Below are 12,790 nucleotides of genomic sequence, written 5' to 3' on the forward strand. Positions count from 1 at the left end.
GCCCTGGTCGCACACACTAAGTGCGAGACCCGTGTTTCCTGATGATTTTTTTTGTATTCTGTTAGAATTGGGTGTAAAGGTAGTTAGACATGTAATGTTATCTTCCTGTACCCGGATGAATGGGTCCAACAAGGCTGCCTTGTTATTATTCCTAGTCCTTTTGCGTGCCACCCTGACACATTGGGGAGAGTAGTGGCGTGCTCCTAAATTATATGCGAGTTGTTGTGCCAGTTGGTCAAAGTCTTACCCCAGGGTCTCAACTCTTATCAGCCCAATCTCCTTCCTGAGATTTGCCCAGGCACCTTTCCAGTGAATCAAAGACCACCCTTTGAAGTGTACTGAACAGCCAGGCTCTAACTCCTCCAGTGTGCATGTCCCTCCCAGCTAACAGAAAGCAGCAATCCACAAAACCTGTCTGGAGGGGGGGGGGGGATTTCCCTACCTCCACATGCTCCTCCAGTCAGCCCTGGGTCTCCCAATATGGAACCCAGAGTTCTCCATGTATTGCACCATTGACAGGCGCACACACACACACACAGCACATACATGCACCATGTGTGCTGCACAGCGCTACATGGTAACTTTTTATAGCCCAACGGTGAGTAAAGCACAATGCAGTGGAACTTTACATGAGTGAGCTTGTAGGCCTTACTCCACTAGAACTGGAAAAAAGGCCTTTCCATTCCTACTCATCACTATACTGTATGCTGCCACCACCATGATTGTCTTACATAACTCTTGGTAAAGGAAATAGCCTTTCACCATCATGAGCGCAAGGCTTTGAGCGACTCTCCTGGTCCAAAACAACCACAATGTGTGAGGCAGGCCTATTTTATGGTGCACATGCAGGATACATTTTCTCCCATGACAACACAATTTAGCGCCAGGTATCCAAATACCCTTGCAGCTGGATAATTCATAATGCGAGGAACTTTTCCGCGCCTTAAGAAGGAGTAGATTTCTATGTGCTTACTTGGTGAGAAATACATTTGTGAATACCCAAAACGCCAAGCCTTCATGGGTATTCACATGAGTTACCATGTTCACTTAACCGCTACTCTCATAATACCCTTTTACTTTTACTCCCTTTATCTCTCCATGAATGCAGACTTACTCGTATGAAAAATCCATGTGTAAACAAAAATTACCTTTACTCCAAACATGATGAAAGTTATATTTGTCCAACGGTTGGTTAAGGATAATTAGGCAGAATTTCTGGTTGCCTGCAAGAAGAACATAAATGATGAAAACATTTTTTTTAAATTGCGTATTGCAGGAGTTTTTTTACTTTTTTTTTACATCTTTTTATTAAACAGTTGCTCAGTACACAATAGCATGACTGGTTGACCATTGGTCGGATAGGCATTACAGAGAAAAAGACATAGTATATGTAAAACATCGAAAGGTATTCGGAAGAGGTCGGTGTCATCCATGTGTATTACAAGTACCATACCAAACAGGTTAATATACATTATAATTCTGATTAGTTGAGTCACATTCACCCATCTGTAGGATTCACACATTATCGTCTGCATGAACGCCATTGATCCCAGACCTTTCCCCATTTCCTGGGGCAACCCCGACTTTGATACACTACCTCGCCCGCCCACTGGCACCAGTCTAGATCTCGACCATTTTCCCAGTCTGCTATGCATGGGGGCCTACTCTGTCTCCAGGTTCTTGCCATATTTTGTTCTGCCACCCTCGCTGCCAAGGTGATCCAGATTTTCAGATAATGGGCCACAACTACTCACGCGTTATGTGCAGTAGAAGCAACCTAGTCTCTTCCGGCACAGTGCAGCTCACAACCCGAGACATTACCTGTGTCACACCATCCCAGTACCGCTGGATTTTGGGGCACTCCCACAATATATGGAAGAAAGAACCCACCTTTTCACAATCCTTAGCGCAGAGTGCCCCATCACATCTCCCCAGTCGGTTTAGGAGGGATCTGGAGTAATATTATCTTGCAGAATCCTCAGCTGTATTAAACAGAGTCGAACATAGATTGCCTCTTCCCTGCGGCTTTGGATTGCCTCCTTCCAGTCATTGTCTCAGATCAATCCTAGATCTCCCTCCCATGCTTCCCTTAAGGTCGTCAGAGGGTCAGGGTAATTATTCATTTGTTTCCTGTAGATCAGGGAAGTCACTATCGGTCATGGGATCCAACAGCAGTCGATCCTCCAGTGAAGCCGACGTTGGCAATTGCCCCCCCCCCCCTTCCGATATATGCTCCCTAGGCGCGTGTCCTAACCGTAGAATAGATATAGGAATCATTCAGAGTCTGCCATCTGCAGCTCTTCAAGAGCAATCAGAGTTTGTCTCCTTCATATGTCCCCCAGCCCCCATTTATGGAATTCCTTTAAATTGCTAGCCTCCTATAGGTGGTCACTCTCCCATAGCATTGTCTGGTCTATCAACTTACCATCACTTGTATTGCTGGAGTCTTGGGTAATAAATAACACAATATATGCCCTTAAAGTGCTACCTCTGTGTGCAAATAGTGTCTCTCTTTACTACACATATTTCATTTGTACTCAACACTTCTCTTGTAATCCCAAGGGAAACCAATGAGACGTGTGCTGCTTTGTCTTTTTAACCCTGCTAAGAGGAATAAGAAATAAAAGGTAGCTAAGTCAACATCTGAGAGCTCTGGATACAGGGATTCTACGGAAAATGTTTACTGCCATAACTTTACCCAGGGTCTCTCTTGACATCTTTCTATTAGCCAAACCCATGTACTTGTCCTTAATCCCATTTTTTAGATGTTTCTTTAGATTTGTTACGAAAAAAAAGGCACAACATGCACTAATGTTATATGTTAGAATATAAATTGTGGGGAGCGCATTGCCGCTCATCCCAGCACAGTTCAACCCATTGCATTCTGGTAAATGCCATAAGCCTACTTTAAAGTTGCTGTCGTTTTTCACCAAAGTTTATGCAGATAGTGCTGTTATCTTTAGACACATGTTTCTGGATTAAGCCCTTTATAAGGTGAGAGCAGAAATAGTAGAGAGCAGAGAATAGTAATTTGGGTTTGCTGAAATGCTTCCCAAGACTTCACAGGTCACAGTACCACTCCACAGGCACATGGGTATATCCCAGGTGAGCTCTGGATGTGAGCATCATTTTGAGTCTGCCCCACCAGGATAAGTTCAGTTGTGACAAGAATGTGTTCCTTTTCTAACTTTGTCTAGTGAGTGAATTTGTATTTCGCACTAATTTGGGGCACAAATTGTACTCACTACTTGTGATCTGCCCAAAGATACATCTGTCTCCTAGTCAAAGGCAGCAGCCTTCATTGTCTCAGGTGGAAGCTGGATATCATGCATGACTGTTGAGCAGCCAAAGCGAACATGCCCTGAAAGACATTCAGCCTGCACACCTCCAACCTGCTTGGACACGAGAATGCACAAGGGTGCCCAGCATGACTTCATACTGCTAGCACTTAACAGGGGAAGGTTGCAGATACATCTAGAATCAGTGGGATGGACACTTGGCACCATACGCCTTCAGTTACCCAAAAATATCCCAAGAGAACCTGCTTAACCATTACCAACTTCACTAGTACTTACATATAGTAAATTGGAGCCTTTACTGTAATACAGGAAGCAGATGTTAAATGAGCACTGGATTTGGAAATGGACACTTGTAGTGAAATATTAAGGAGATGTTGGATAGGGAAGAATACTCCCAGATATAACTCCAGTGTGTCGAAGAATACCTCAATATTTCCTATAGATCATTTTAAATTAACTGATGAGAATCCTAAGCAGATGTGCCTGCTCCTAGAGCAGTGGATGCTGTTGTAGCACCCATAATCAAAAGAAACATCTCACAGTACCACATATTGCACATTCTTCAAAAAGCCTGTTGGTAGAAGAACAAGATCCACACAACTATGCAAGAAGGAGACTGGCAACTAACTAAAAGCAGACAAACTAAATTGACTGGCATTTGTGGATTAGGAAGACAGTCATAAAGCTCCACCTCTCCTTTAGGAAAGGATGTGGCAAGGATCTTTCATAGTCAGGAGCACTTCACAAACCCTACAGCATAGTTGTTAACTTGTGGTCACCTGTTGTGACGTTTTCCAATAGGCGTAAAGGCAAACCACACATGTAATGCTCACAGAGAATCAGCTCTGATTAGAAGTGATACCAATCATCCTGACAATGAATGTACTCTTGTTAGTTCATGTTAGTGCAGTTTCTGTATAGCACAGAAGGGTCTTGACATATTTACTTAGAAAAGTAGTACTATCAAGAGAAATTAAAGAACCAATCATCATTTAATAGACATGGACAACCCTCAGCTTTATGTGATCTCCTCCTAGTTATACTCCCTTTCAATTTCTTTACTGTTTGAGGCAAAATGTGTATATATAGCAAAACAACGTCTCAACAGGCACTATTTAAAGAAAATTGTAGGCAAAATGCACACAAATTGCAAAAAGAACGAGACAGGGAGGCATAAATCGTAGTGTCACAATGTAAAGAGTGGTCTGTATTGAGAACAAGGTAAGATAAAGACAAGAACAACACTTACATTAAAAGCATATATAACCTGTACAGTCTTGTGAACAATAGTGCTTGTGCAAAGCAACTTGAATGGAGCAAGTAACAAGTGCAGAAAATTGCGAAAACAAAAGGTGCAGGAAGAACAAGGTAGTCAATATAAACAAAATACTTTTTTTGTGGTGCCAATTCATTAACAAAGAAATCAAATGGGGGGAGGAGCTACGATACCAACCAAGATGGCCGCATAGTCTCCCGGCTCCGCTGACCTCCGTCCTACGCTCGCTTATCCTGTCGAATATCCTGATCTCCTGCCCCGGATTCGTGTGGGTGAACTAGTCGGCACCCCGATGCTGTGACCACAGAATTTTTCTGATGTTCTGGGGTGAAGTAACATCGAAAATGTTTTGAGGCCTAACCCAGACTGGAAGCCGGGGTCTCGATTGCTGGTCTACCCGGGTCCAAAGTGAACAACAACGGACTGAGGAGAGTGGTTGGGTCCGGTCCTTGGAACTTTTGAAAATTTCTCTGGACTACTTTGCAACCATCTGCTGCCTGGTGCTGTACCTGAGGTGAGGTGACGGGTGGCGCGCGGTGCTGCGTCGCGGGGGGCCCCGGCCCGGAGGCACGGCACTAGCACCGCTGGTGCCCCGGGGCGGGGGTCCCGCCGCGCGTTGCTGCGTGCTGCTGGCCCGTCCCTCGCGGTTTGATTCTGCTCCGGCGTATCCTGCCCCGGAGAGGGCGCCTCTCCGTGGAGACCGTTATGCCTGCAGACGTATGGAACTTGGCGGAACGGACTCAATGTGGCCCTTCCTTGCGGATGGTAATGGCGGCGCTTCGCGCGACGATGAGGGCCCAGGTTAATCGTTTGCTGTTGGCAGCAGATGGGATCATAGGACCGGGAGCAAGCCCTGACTTGAATTTTGAGACCCGGCAGCCGACTTGCCTCCTGTTGGGCGCCCTAGTGGTGCGTTTGGACCCGGTGCTGGAAGCTGTGCCTGCCCGCGTAGAAATGGAACTCATCGTGTGTGCTGAGATTGGTGACTCTCTTACGTTCTCGGAAACATCGGTCCTACAGTTATCAGAACATTTCACTGTTTACCCCATCCTGGACACTGTTGGCTCACACTTTCATTTGGATCGGAACGAGTCGCACCCCTCCCCAATCGGTCTCCCAACATGGCGGATGTAACGCTGCTTGGTTTCGGAGACGGGGAGGGACATCGTTTGTGCAAGCCGTGTGCGTTGGGGTCTGCTATTCCTCTCCCATTTGCTGGCCCAAACCTCGGCTGCTACTGTGTGACTTTTGACTTTCCGGGGATGGGGCTGTACTTATCCGAGGGACTCGGCAACTTTGATAGACGGGGCCAAGGCTGAGATTGTGGGTTGAATTGTTTCCGATGGATCTATTGGTAACGGGACTGCTTCATTAACAGACGGATTCCGGGGCGGGGGGTTTGTGGTTCCCCCCGGGGTATTTTTGTATGGTGGACAACTTTATTCGTGCTGGCTTAGGGGGGCCCCCTTTGTTAGGGCGGGGGGGAGAGACTGGGAGCGCAGAGACTATCGCCCTCCTCCACTTCCCCGTTGGGTGGGGTTTCTTTTCTTTTTCCTTTTTCTCTGCTCTTCTATATTTCGGGTTTGGTTCTCGGGCGACAGGCACACTGCTGGGGGGGGGGGGTGCCGTAGTCATCTGCAGGGGTGCAGGGTGGGGGGTTGGGGGAGGGGATTTTTTGTTTTTATTTTGTTTCTATGGCCTTTGTTCTCTTCTCTTATCTTTCTTTGTCTTTTTCTTTTTCTTGGTCAGTGCAGTGGGTTTCCTTTGGTATCAATCACTGCTTTTTCATCTGTGCCTCAATGTTCGTGGTGTTCTCTGGGTCTTAGGGCAGGTGACTAGCAGGCGCGAATTGACCGTAAAATTCCTTCACATCCTGAACCGCCTGTTTCAGCGCCATTGATTTGACCGATTACTGTTTACTGTTGACACGTTTACTATTCTGCCTGCCATTTTTCGCTGCTGGGAAATTGTTCGGCACCTGATCCTTCCATCTTATACTATAAAATGAAAACCTTTTATATCCTATTTTTCTAATTGTGATATTCAGTGACCAAGAGTACGCTAGTGTGGTGATTCTGCTCCCTGAGGGCTGCATGTGATTTAAAATTTGCTCTCTGATAATTTAACTGCTTAGCGGCCAGCCCCGGGGGTTGTAGGCCCATACTTGTATTTGGTTGAAATGTCAATAAAGGTTTTAAAAAAAACAACAAAAAAAACAAAGAAATCAAATGAGATAAACAAGTGTCAGGCCCTTAATGGAAATGGTGAGAGGAGCAAGGACTCACCAGAAGTTAAGGGCAATCCTTTGTAATCATTTGTAGGATAACTACACCAGAGAAGTCGGTGCATAGGTGTGAAATGGCGTCGGAAACCACTGTCGAACTCAATGGAGGACTTCAGGAAGATGCCGTGCTGGAGAAGGTGAAAGTGTCAGGTGGAACCCAAAGGTGGATTCAAGATGAGAAGTACCTGCAAGCAGAGGGGACAGAGTCTACGCCACTTGGGAGTGACCGGGCGGCCCGGAAGATGAATGCCCGCTGAAGTCGATTGTTGCAGGAGAGTGGGCAATGACCTTGGAGCTGCAGCTGTGCGGACCAGGCGATGCTGCGGAACACCAGGAGCCATTCACGAGCTGTACCATGTCTGATGTTGTGAGTTGAGGGGTCGTTGTCCGTCCGGAGCACCAACACTCCTTGGCAACTGCAAACATGGAAAGCAAAGAAGGTGCAGTTTCTGACCAGCAAGGTCCAGGTGACTTACCACAATCAGGGGAGTCAGAGCAGGCCCTGAGCAATCAGAGGAGCTCGCCGAAATCAAAGAAGACCCTCAAGTGGACCCACAAGCTGGAGGCACTGGAGTCGCAAGAGGACCTCAAGCAGCTCACCAAAGATGCAGGTCCATGATGCAAGTGATGAGGTGAAGACAAAGATCATGCCCACAGGAGATGCTTGAGGTTGGGGATACTTGGAGCCTGAAGATCTTGGTGGAAGGAAGCCAACAAGCCTTTGCAACATCAAGTCAACGCAGTGCACAGGGGTTCGGTTGCTGCTGCTCCGACGAGGGATACTAGCTCAAACCGTTTGAGAGGACAGGCAGGCCTCGAGGGATGTGAAGAACCACCACCTGTGTGGCTGAGCCTGTCGGTGTCCGTGGGAGCACAGGATAAGCAGACCGGTCAGCTTTGTTGCAGTGCCTGCAGATGCAGGGAAGTGACTCCTTCACTTCAAGGGAGATTCATTCATGTGTCTTGAATGTCCACAGGCCTTGGAAGGTTCCTGTAGGGAGCACAGGCATGGATGTTGCAGCAGACCAGCAAGTCGACGAGGCCAGGAGCAGCAGGAGTCTTCCTAGTTGGAGTCTTGATGCCCAGAGCCAAGTCCAAATTGCCCAGACGGCCGAAGAAGTGGTGTCTTGATATGAATCTTGTCCCACGACAAATCTAGGGACCCACCCACAGGTAAGCCCTGTGGTTATGATTCCAACATGTTTGATACCAAACATGACAGGGTTCGTTACAGCCAGTTTAGAGATGGTCATCGCGTAATGACGCATGGCCACTCAATGTATCGTAAGCGCTGATGCACTTACAACCCAGGAGAATAGACTCCGAAGGTTGTTAGGGGGTCGTGTTCATGCAGAGGCACCCTCACACTTAAAAGCAATCACCCTGCCTTCAGGTTTGAAAGGCCTGCTTTAGGGGTGACTTATAGGTTTTAAGTGCAGTGACTTTAGATATAGAGAAACCTATATCTTTCGTAAGTAGTGCTAGCACCAGCTTACACAGGCTGCAATGGCAGGCCTGTAGTTATAGTTTGAGTGGTCTCCCATGGGTGGCATAAAACATGCTTCAGCCCATGGGTGACCCCTGGTGTACCTATGCCTCTGGAATCTCAGTATCAAATAATAGGGACTTACAAGGGTACACCAGTATCCAATCTGGGATGTACCTAAGTACTTACCATAACCAATTTAGGGGAGAAATCAAAGAGACTGGGGTCCTGATTACAGGATCCCAGTCAGGCTTGTCAAAAACAGAATAGCACCAAACAAAAAGTGGGGGTAACCATAAAAGCAGATCCACCTTTCCTACACATTGTTGTATTTCTGTATATACTAATCACCCGGTCTCAACTGGTTTAAGGGTACCCACCTGTAGTTTGTTTCTATGAGGCAAAACGTAAGTACATTTGTTTTAGGGATCAACGTTTGTGGGCAGGTTTGCATTGTTAAAAATTGTTTAAATTGGTCATTGCATTTTGTGAGTGGCACTCACCAAAGATATGGTTCAGACGATGGGAAGTGCATCTTGTGTGGTTCTCCTATCCCTAGCAACCCTTGCTGTGTATGTAAAGGAACGGCGGATGAGCCTCTATGTGGACCCTGATAAGCCCAGGGTGTAGTCCTCTCAGCTCCCGGACCACAGCGCGGTAGTGCTACTCTGTGCACACATAGCCTTGGGATGGCCCCATATATTGAGTCAACAAAATGTGCAGACAGCACTTGACTTGTTACGCCCTCAGAAGTTTCAACTTTCGAAATAAGTGCACAGGCTTTCACACACCAAACAATTTGCTGTACTCTGTACGGTAGAGTGGAAATTGATATCTACAGATTTTCTAAACGCTAAACCTTACAATTCAGTTGCAAACGTGTCTTAACAGGGATCCTTCCTTTTGGCACCACAATTTAAAAAAAATGCAATACTCTACAGCTAGACACATTTGAGTTAGTACTATCAGTGTGCTCTAATAATTTTTTTCCCACCATTAGTGTTATTTTTCACTGTTAAACTACTTTTACCTATCTCTGTACTCCGATGCACTTGGTAAAGCAAAAAAGGACTTCCCTGTCTGGTAGTGGTATACAGCAAAGGAAACAAATTAAAGCGAACAGAATTCCGCAGGTTAACATCGCGGTTATCTGAGGGAGGTAAATGCTTGCCTTAGAAGAATTTGTTCAATGTAGAGGCGCTGAAACAAAAGATCAGCGTCACTTATACGGATCTGTCAAAATGTCAAGCTGAATAACTTCAGACGTTTCCACTGTGATGCTCAGTTTATAATAATTGGTGCAATTTTGTAGCAAGTATTTCAGATTGTGCAAATCTTCCCATCTGCACGCAGTGTGGGTTTTAACAGCGGTATTTCAATAATAGACTGCCAATTTATCATGATCAGTTAAAGCGCTCGCCTAGTTAATCTATCCATTTCCCTTCTTTGTACATAAATTAAACGGGGTAGATTGACATTCATTTAGCGATCAATGTTGACAAGATAGCTATTATTCCAGCAACTGCGCCCCAGCTTTCAGGAACCAAGGACACAAACTAGACACTTTGGTAATGAGGCGCTTGTTATTGGTATTAGCTATTTATAAAGGGCAGATCTTGTCTGAAGTAACAGTGCTCCACGGGAGAGCCGAGGGAGAGCAAGGCAGGGGTGCTATATTTGGGGATAGGAGAAGCACCGATAGCAGATTGGCCACAGAGAACGGGGTTGACTATGAAGCAAAATATGCTAAATGGAGTGGCTTTTCAGCTTCTTGCTAAAGAGGTAGAGAGCAATCAGCAGCACTTGTACTTAAAAAAAACTAAATTGCAATTAGTGCGCAAATCACTACCGCATGTAAATGGTAAAGAACTACTGAATAAGGTTTAATCATCCGTGAACAACAGGGAGGGAGGAATGGCCTTTATTCTGAATAATTCAAGACAACAACTTAGGCTGGATCTGAAGAGGATGAAAAAAGCTCACTCTGCCACCCCCACCGTCAATGTCAGTAGTGGTTTATTGCATTGTAGTAGCGTTTATAAAACGCTTTCCATGTAGTATCCACATTCAGCATGTCCCATAGGAGCAACACAATGTAAGTCTTGTATGCTTTACTGTAGGTAAATTGTCACATTTTATCGCTTGCTTGCATTGCATATGCGATCTGCCATTTGGATGATGCAGGTTGGTGCACCCAATCATATGCACAGCAACAATCCATCCGCAGTGCAGTTCCATAGGAGACATACCGTTAGGACCTATTTATTTTTTAATTACGCTTTTTTATAGCACGGAGCCCTCACAGACATCTGAGTATGTTACAAAGATTTTACATATTATCTGTTTTTGAACAGAGCTCAAATTCGGATAAAACTTGGAAAAGAGGGACAGCATGAGTTATAATAAGTACATGCTAGTAAGGGCATAATAACACAAGATAGAAAATAGAGTGAATAATATAATAAAGAAATACTGGAATTTAGACTGATTAAGCAGTGTTTGCGCAAGCCGGAGGGTGAGAAGACAAGAATCACAATGTACTGACAGGTTCATTATAGAAGACAGATAATTTCGTACAGGGATTATCGAATTAGGGGTGGTCGGACGTTTGCCTTTCTAGAGTCAGTTTCACTTATATTATGTTGGACTCAGTTTTAAAATGGTTTACGAGAGCTTTTCTGCTAGAAGAACCATTGAAGAAGAGCGGTGTGTGCATTTTTAGCTCTTGAAGCAAGAAAACCACCTCCAGGGACCCAGAACTGGAGTTGGCACCACTTTGCAGGTCAGGGGAACTGCAGATGAAGTATTTGATGGCCCTGAGACTTCCAACAGGAGACAAGTACACACAAGCCCTTGGAGAAAAAGGAACGCAGGATTCCAGAAAGCAAAGCCTTGTTCTTTCACTGCTCACAGACAGAAGCAGCAACTTCAGGCCAACCCAGCATAGCAACACAGCAAAGGGGCAGTACTTCTGCTGACAGCTCTTATGCTCTTCTTTTTGGCAGAGTCCACGGTTCAGAAGGGGTCTAAAAATGAGGTCCAATATTTATACCCAATTTCACCCTATGAAGTAGGCATACTTGGAAGGATAGTCTTTGTAGAGTACAGATGTGGTTTTAGATCCTGAGTTCAGGGAACCCAAACTCAAAATCGCTATCTCTTGCCAAATTATATTTACACTAGTAAGATTTACAAGGCAGCTCCAATTATAACCTACATTTGAGATAGTACTTACAAAAGTGAACAAGCATTGGCATAGCCAATAGGTCTCGCTTTTGGGACCTTATCTTCTCTCATGCACTGTCTGCGGCCGAGCAGGCAATGTGATGATCATTGTGCTTGAGGGATGTGCTATCTCTTTTCTGAAAGTATCACCATCCACCAATGTAACTGCTGTATTTTCTGCTGCACAAGAACACCCTGAAACCGTGCGAAGCTGGGCAGCTGAGGCAGGAGTTGGTAAGAGCATCCATGACAAAACCCAGCTAGATTGAAGACCAATTAAAGACACCAAAGATTAAAATAATTGCCTGATGGAGGCTCGTACCTAATCCTCCGGGGGCGAGGGGGGGAGGATGCTGTCCCTCAAAACCCATCTTGTCTTCTCGTAAGGGGGAGGGTAATGTAAGGTGTTAAACAGCAGAGGAGGTGAGGGTTAGCCCATATGCAGTTGTTATTTGAAGCCACTTTACCCTCAAGAAGGAAGAGCTCACTTTTCAACAAACAGTGTGTCTGGAAAACTACATTGGTGTCTTAAAGCAGCCTGTGTGTATAAAGAGTAGAGTCCTCTGTAAGAATGACTGGATGCAGGAAATCTTGTAAGCTTCCTAAATATAGAACCCTCTACCCACCTCTTTACCTTGAGTCGGTGGTCACTGGCGACCCCAGCTGCTTTCTGCAGTGCCTGGCTGTCTCTGAAAGGAATGCATAGATAGATGGATAATGAGCGGCTCAGCAGACATGAAGTGGGCGTCTTGCTCTGTGCACACCTTTCCCCTCAAGGCTCGTTTATCTGAAGGGGGTGGGGCGTAAAACCAGCTTCACTGAGAATTAAGTTTGTTGTTAAAATTCTTGGAGAAAAGTGAGGGGAAGGACCATTTCTTCAGTAAAAGAGTCCTTTGGGAGCTGTAGCGGCGTCCCGCTTCATTACTCTGCACATTGGTTCGTGGTTTTACTTTGTTCAACAACAAAAACTGTTTAGAACAGAAAGAGCACGGGATGGGGGAGAAGACGAGAGGAGTTTGGTGAAGCAGGGAGGGAGGATGAGACGGCAGTGAGGAGAGCCAGTGCAGAGGTGGGAAAAAGGGACGGGAGAAAACAAAGAATAGACAGATGTGGGGCAGCATAGGAGGGCCTGGGGATAAACCGATAATGGCAAAGGTAGTGCGAAGAAATCAAGTGGAAAGAGGAGGCGATGGGTGAAAGGACTGCAGAGAGAGGGGAGA

General features: G+C 45.7%; 1 protein-coding gene across 3 annotated transcripts in view; it reads right to left on the reverse strand.

Moving 5' to 3' along the window:
* Positions 1-12,790, reverse strand: part of TPK1 (thiamin pyrophosphokinase 1) — a 1,173,355-nt gene that overhangs the window by 882,100 nt on the left and 278,465 nt on the right. For all 3 annotated transcript variants that reach the window (XM_086941740.1, XM_086941739.1, XM_086941738.1), the window contains exon 3: positions 1,149-1,223. In XM_086941740.1, the coding sequence (XP_086797866.1) occupies positions 1,149-1,223 (75 nt within the window). The remainder of the gene's footprint in view (positions 1-1,148; positions 1,224-12,790) is intronic.

Source organism: Lissotriton vulgaris, chromosome 10, assembly GCF_964263255.1.
Source record: "Lissotriton vulgaris chromosome 10, aLisVul1.2, whole genome shotgun sequence".
NCBI lineage: Eukaryota > Metazoa > Chordata > Amphibia > Caudata > Salamandridae > Lissotriton > Lissotriton vulgaris.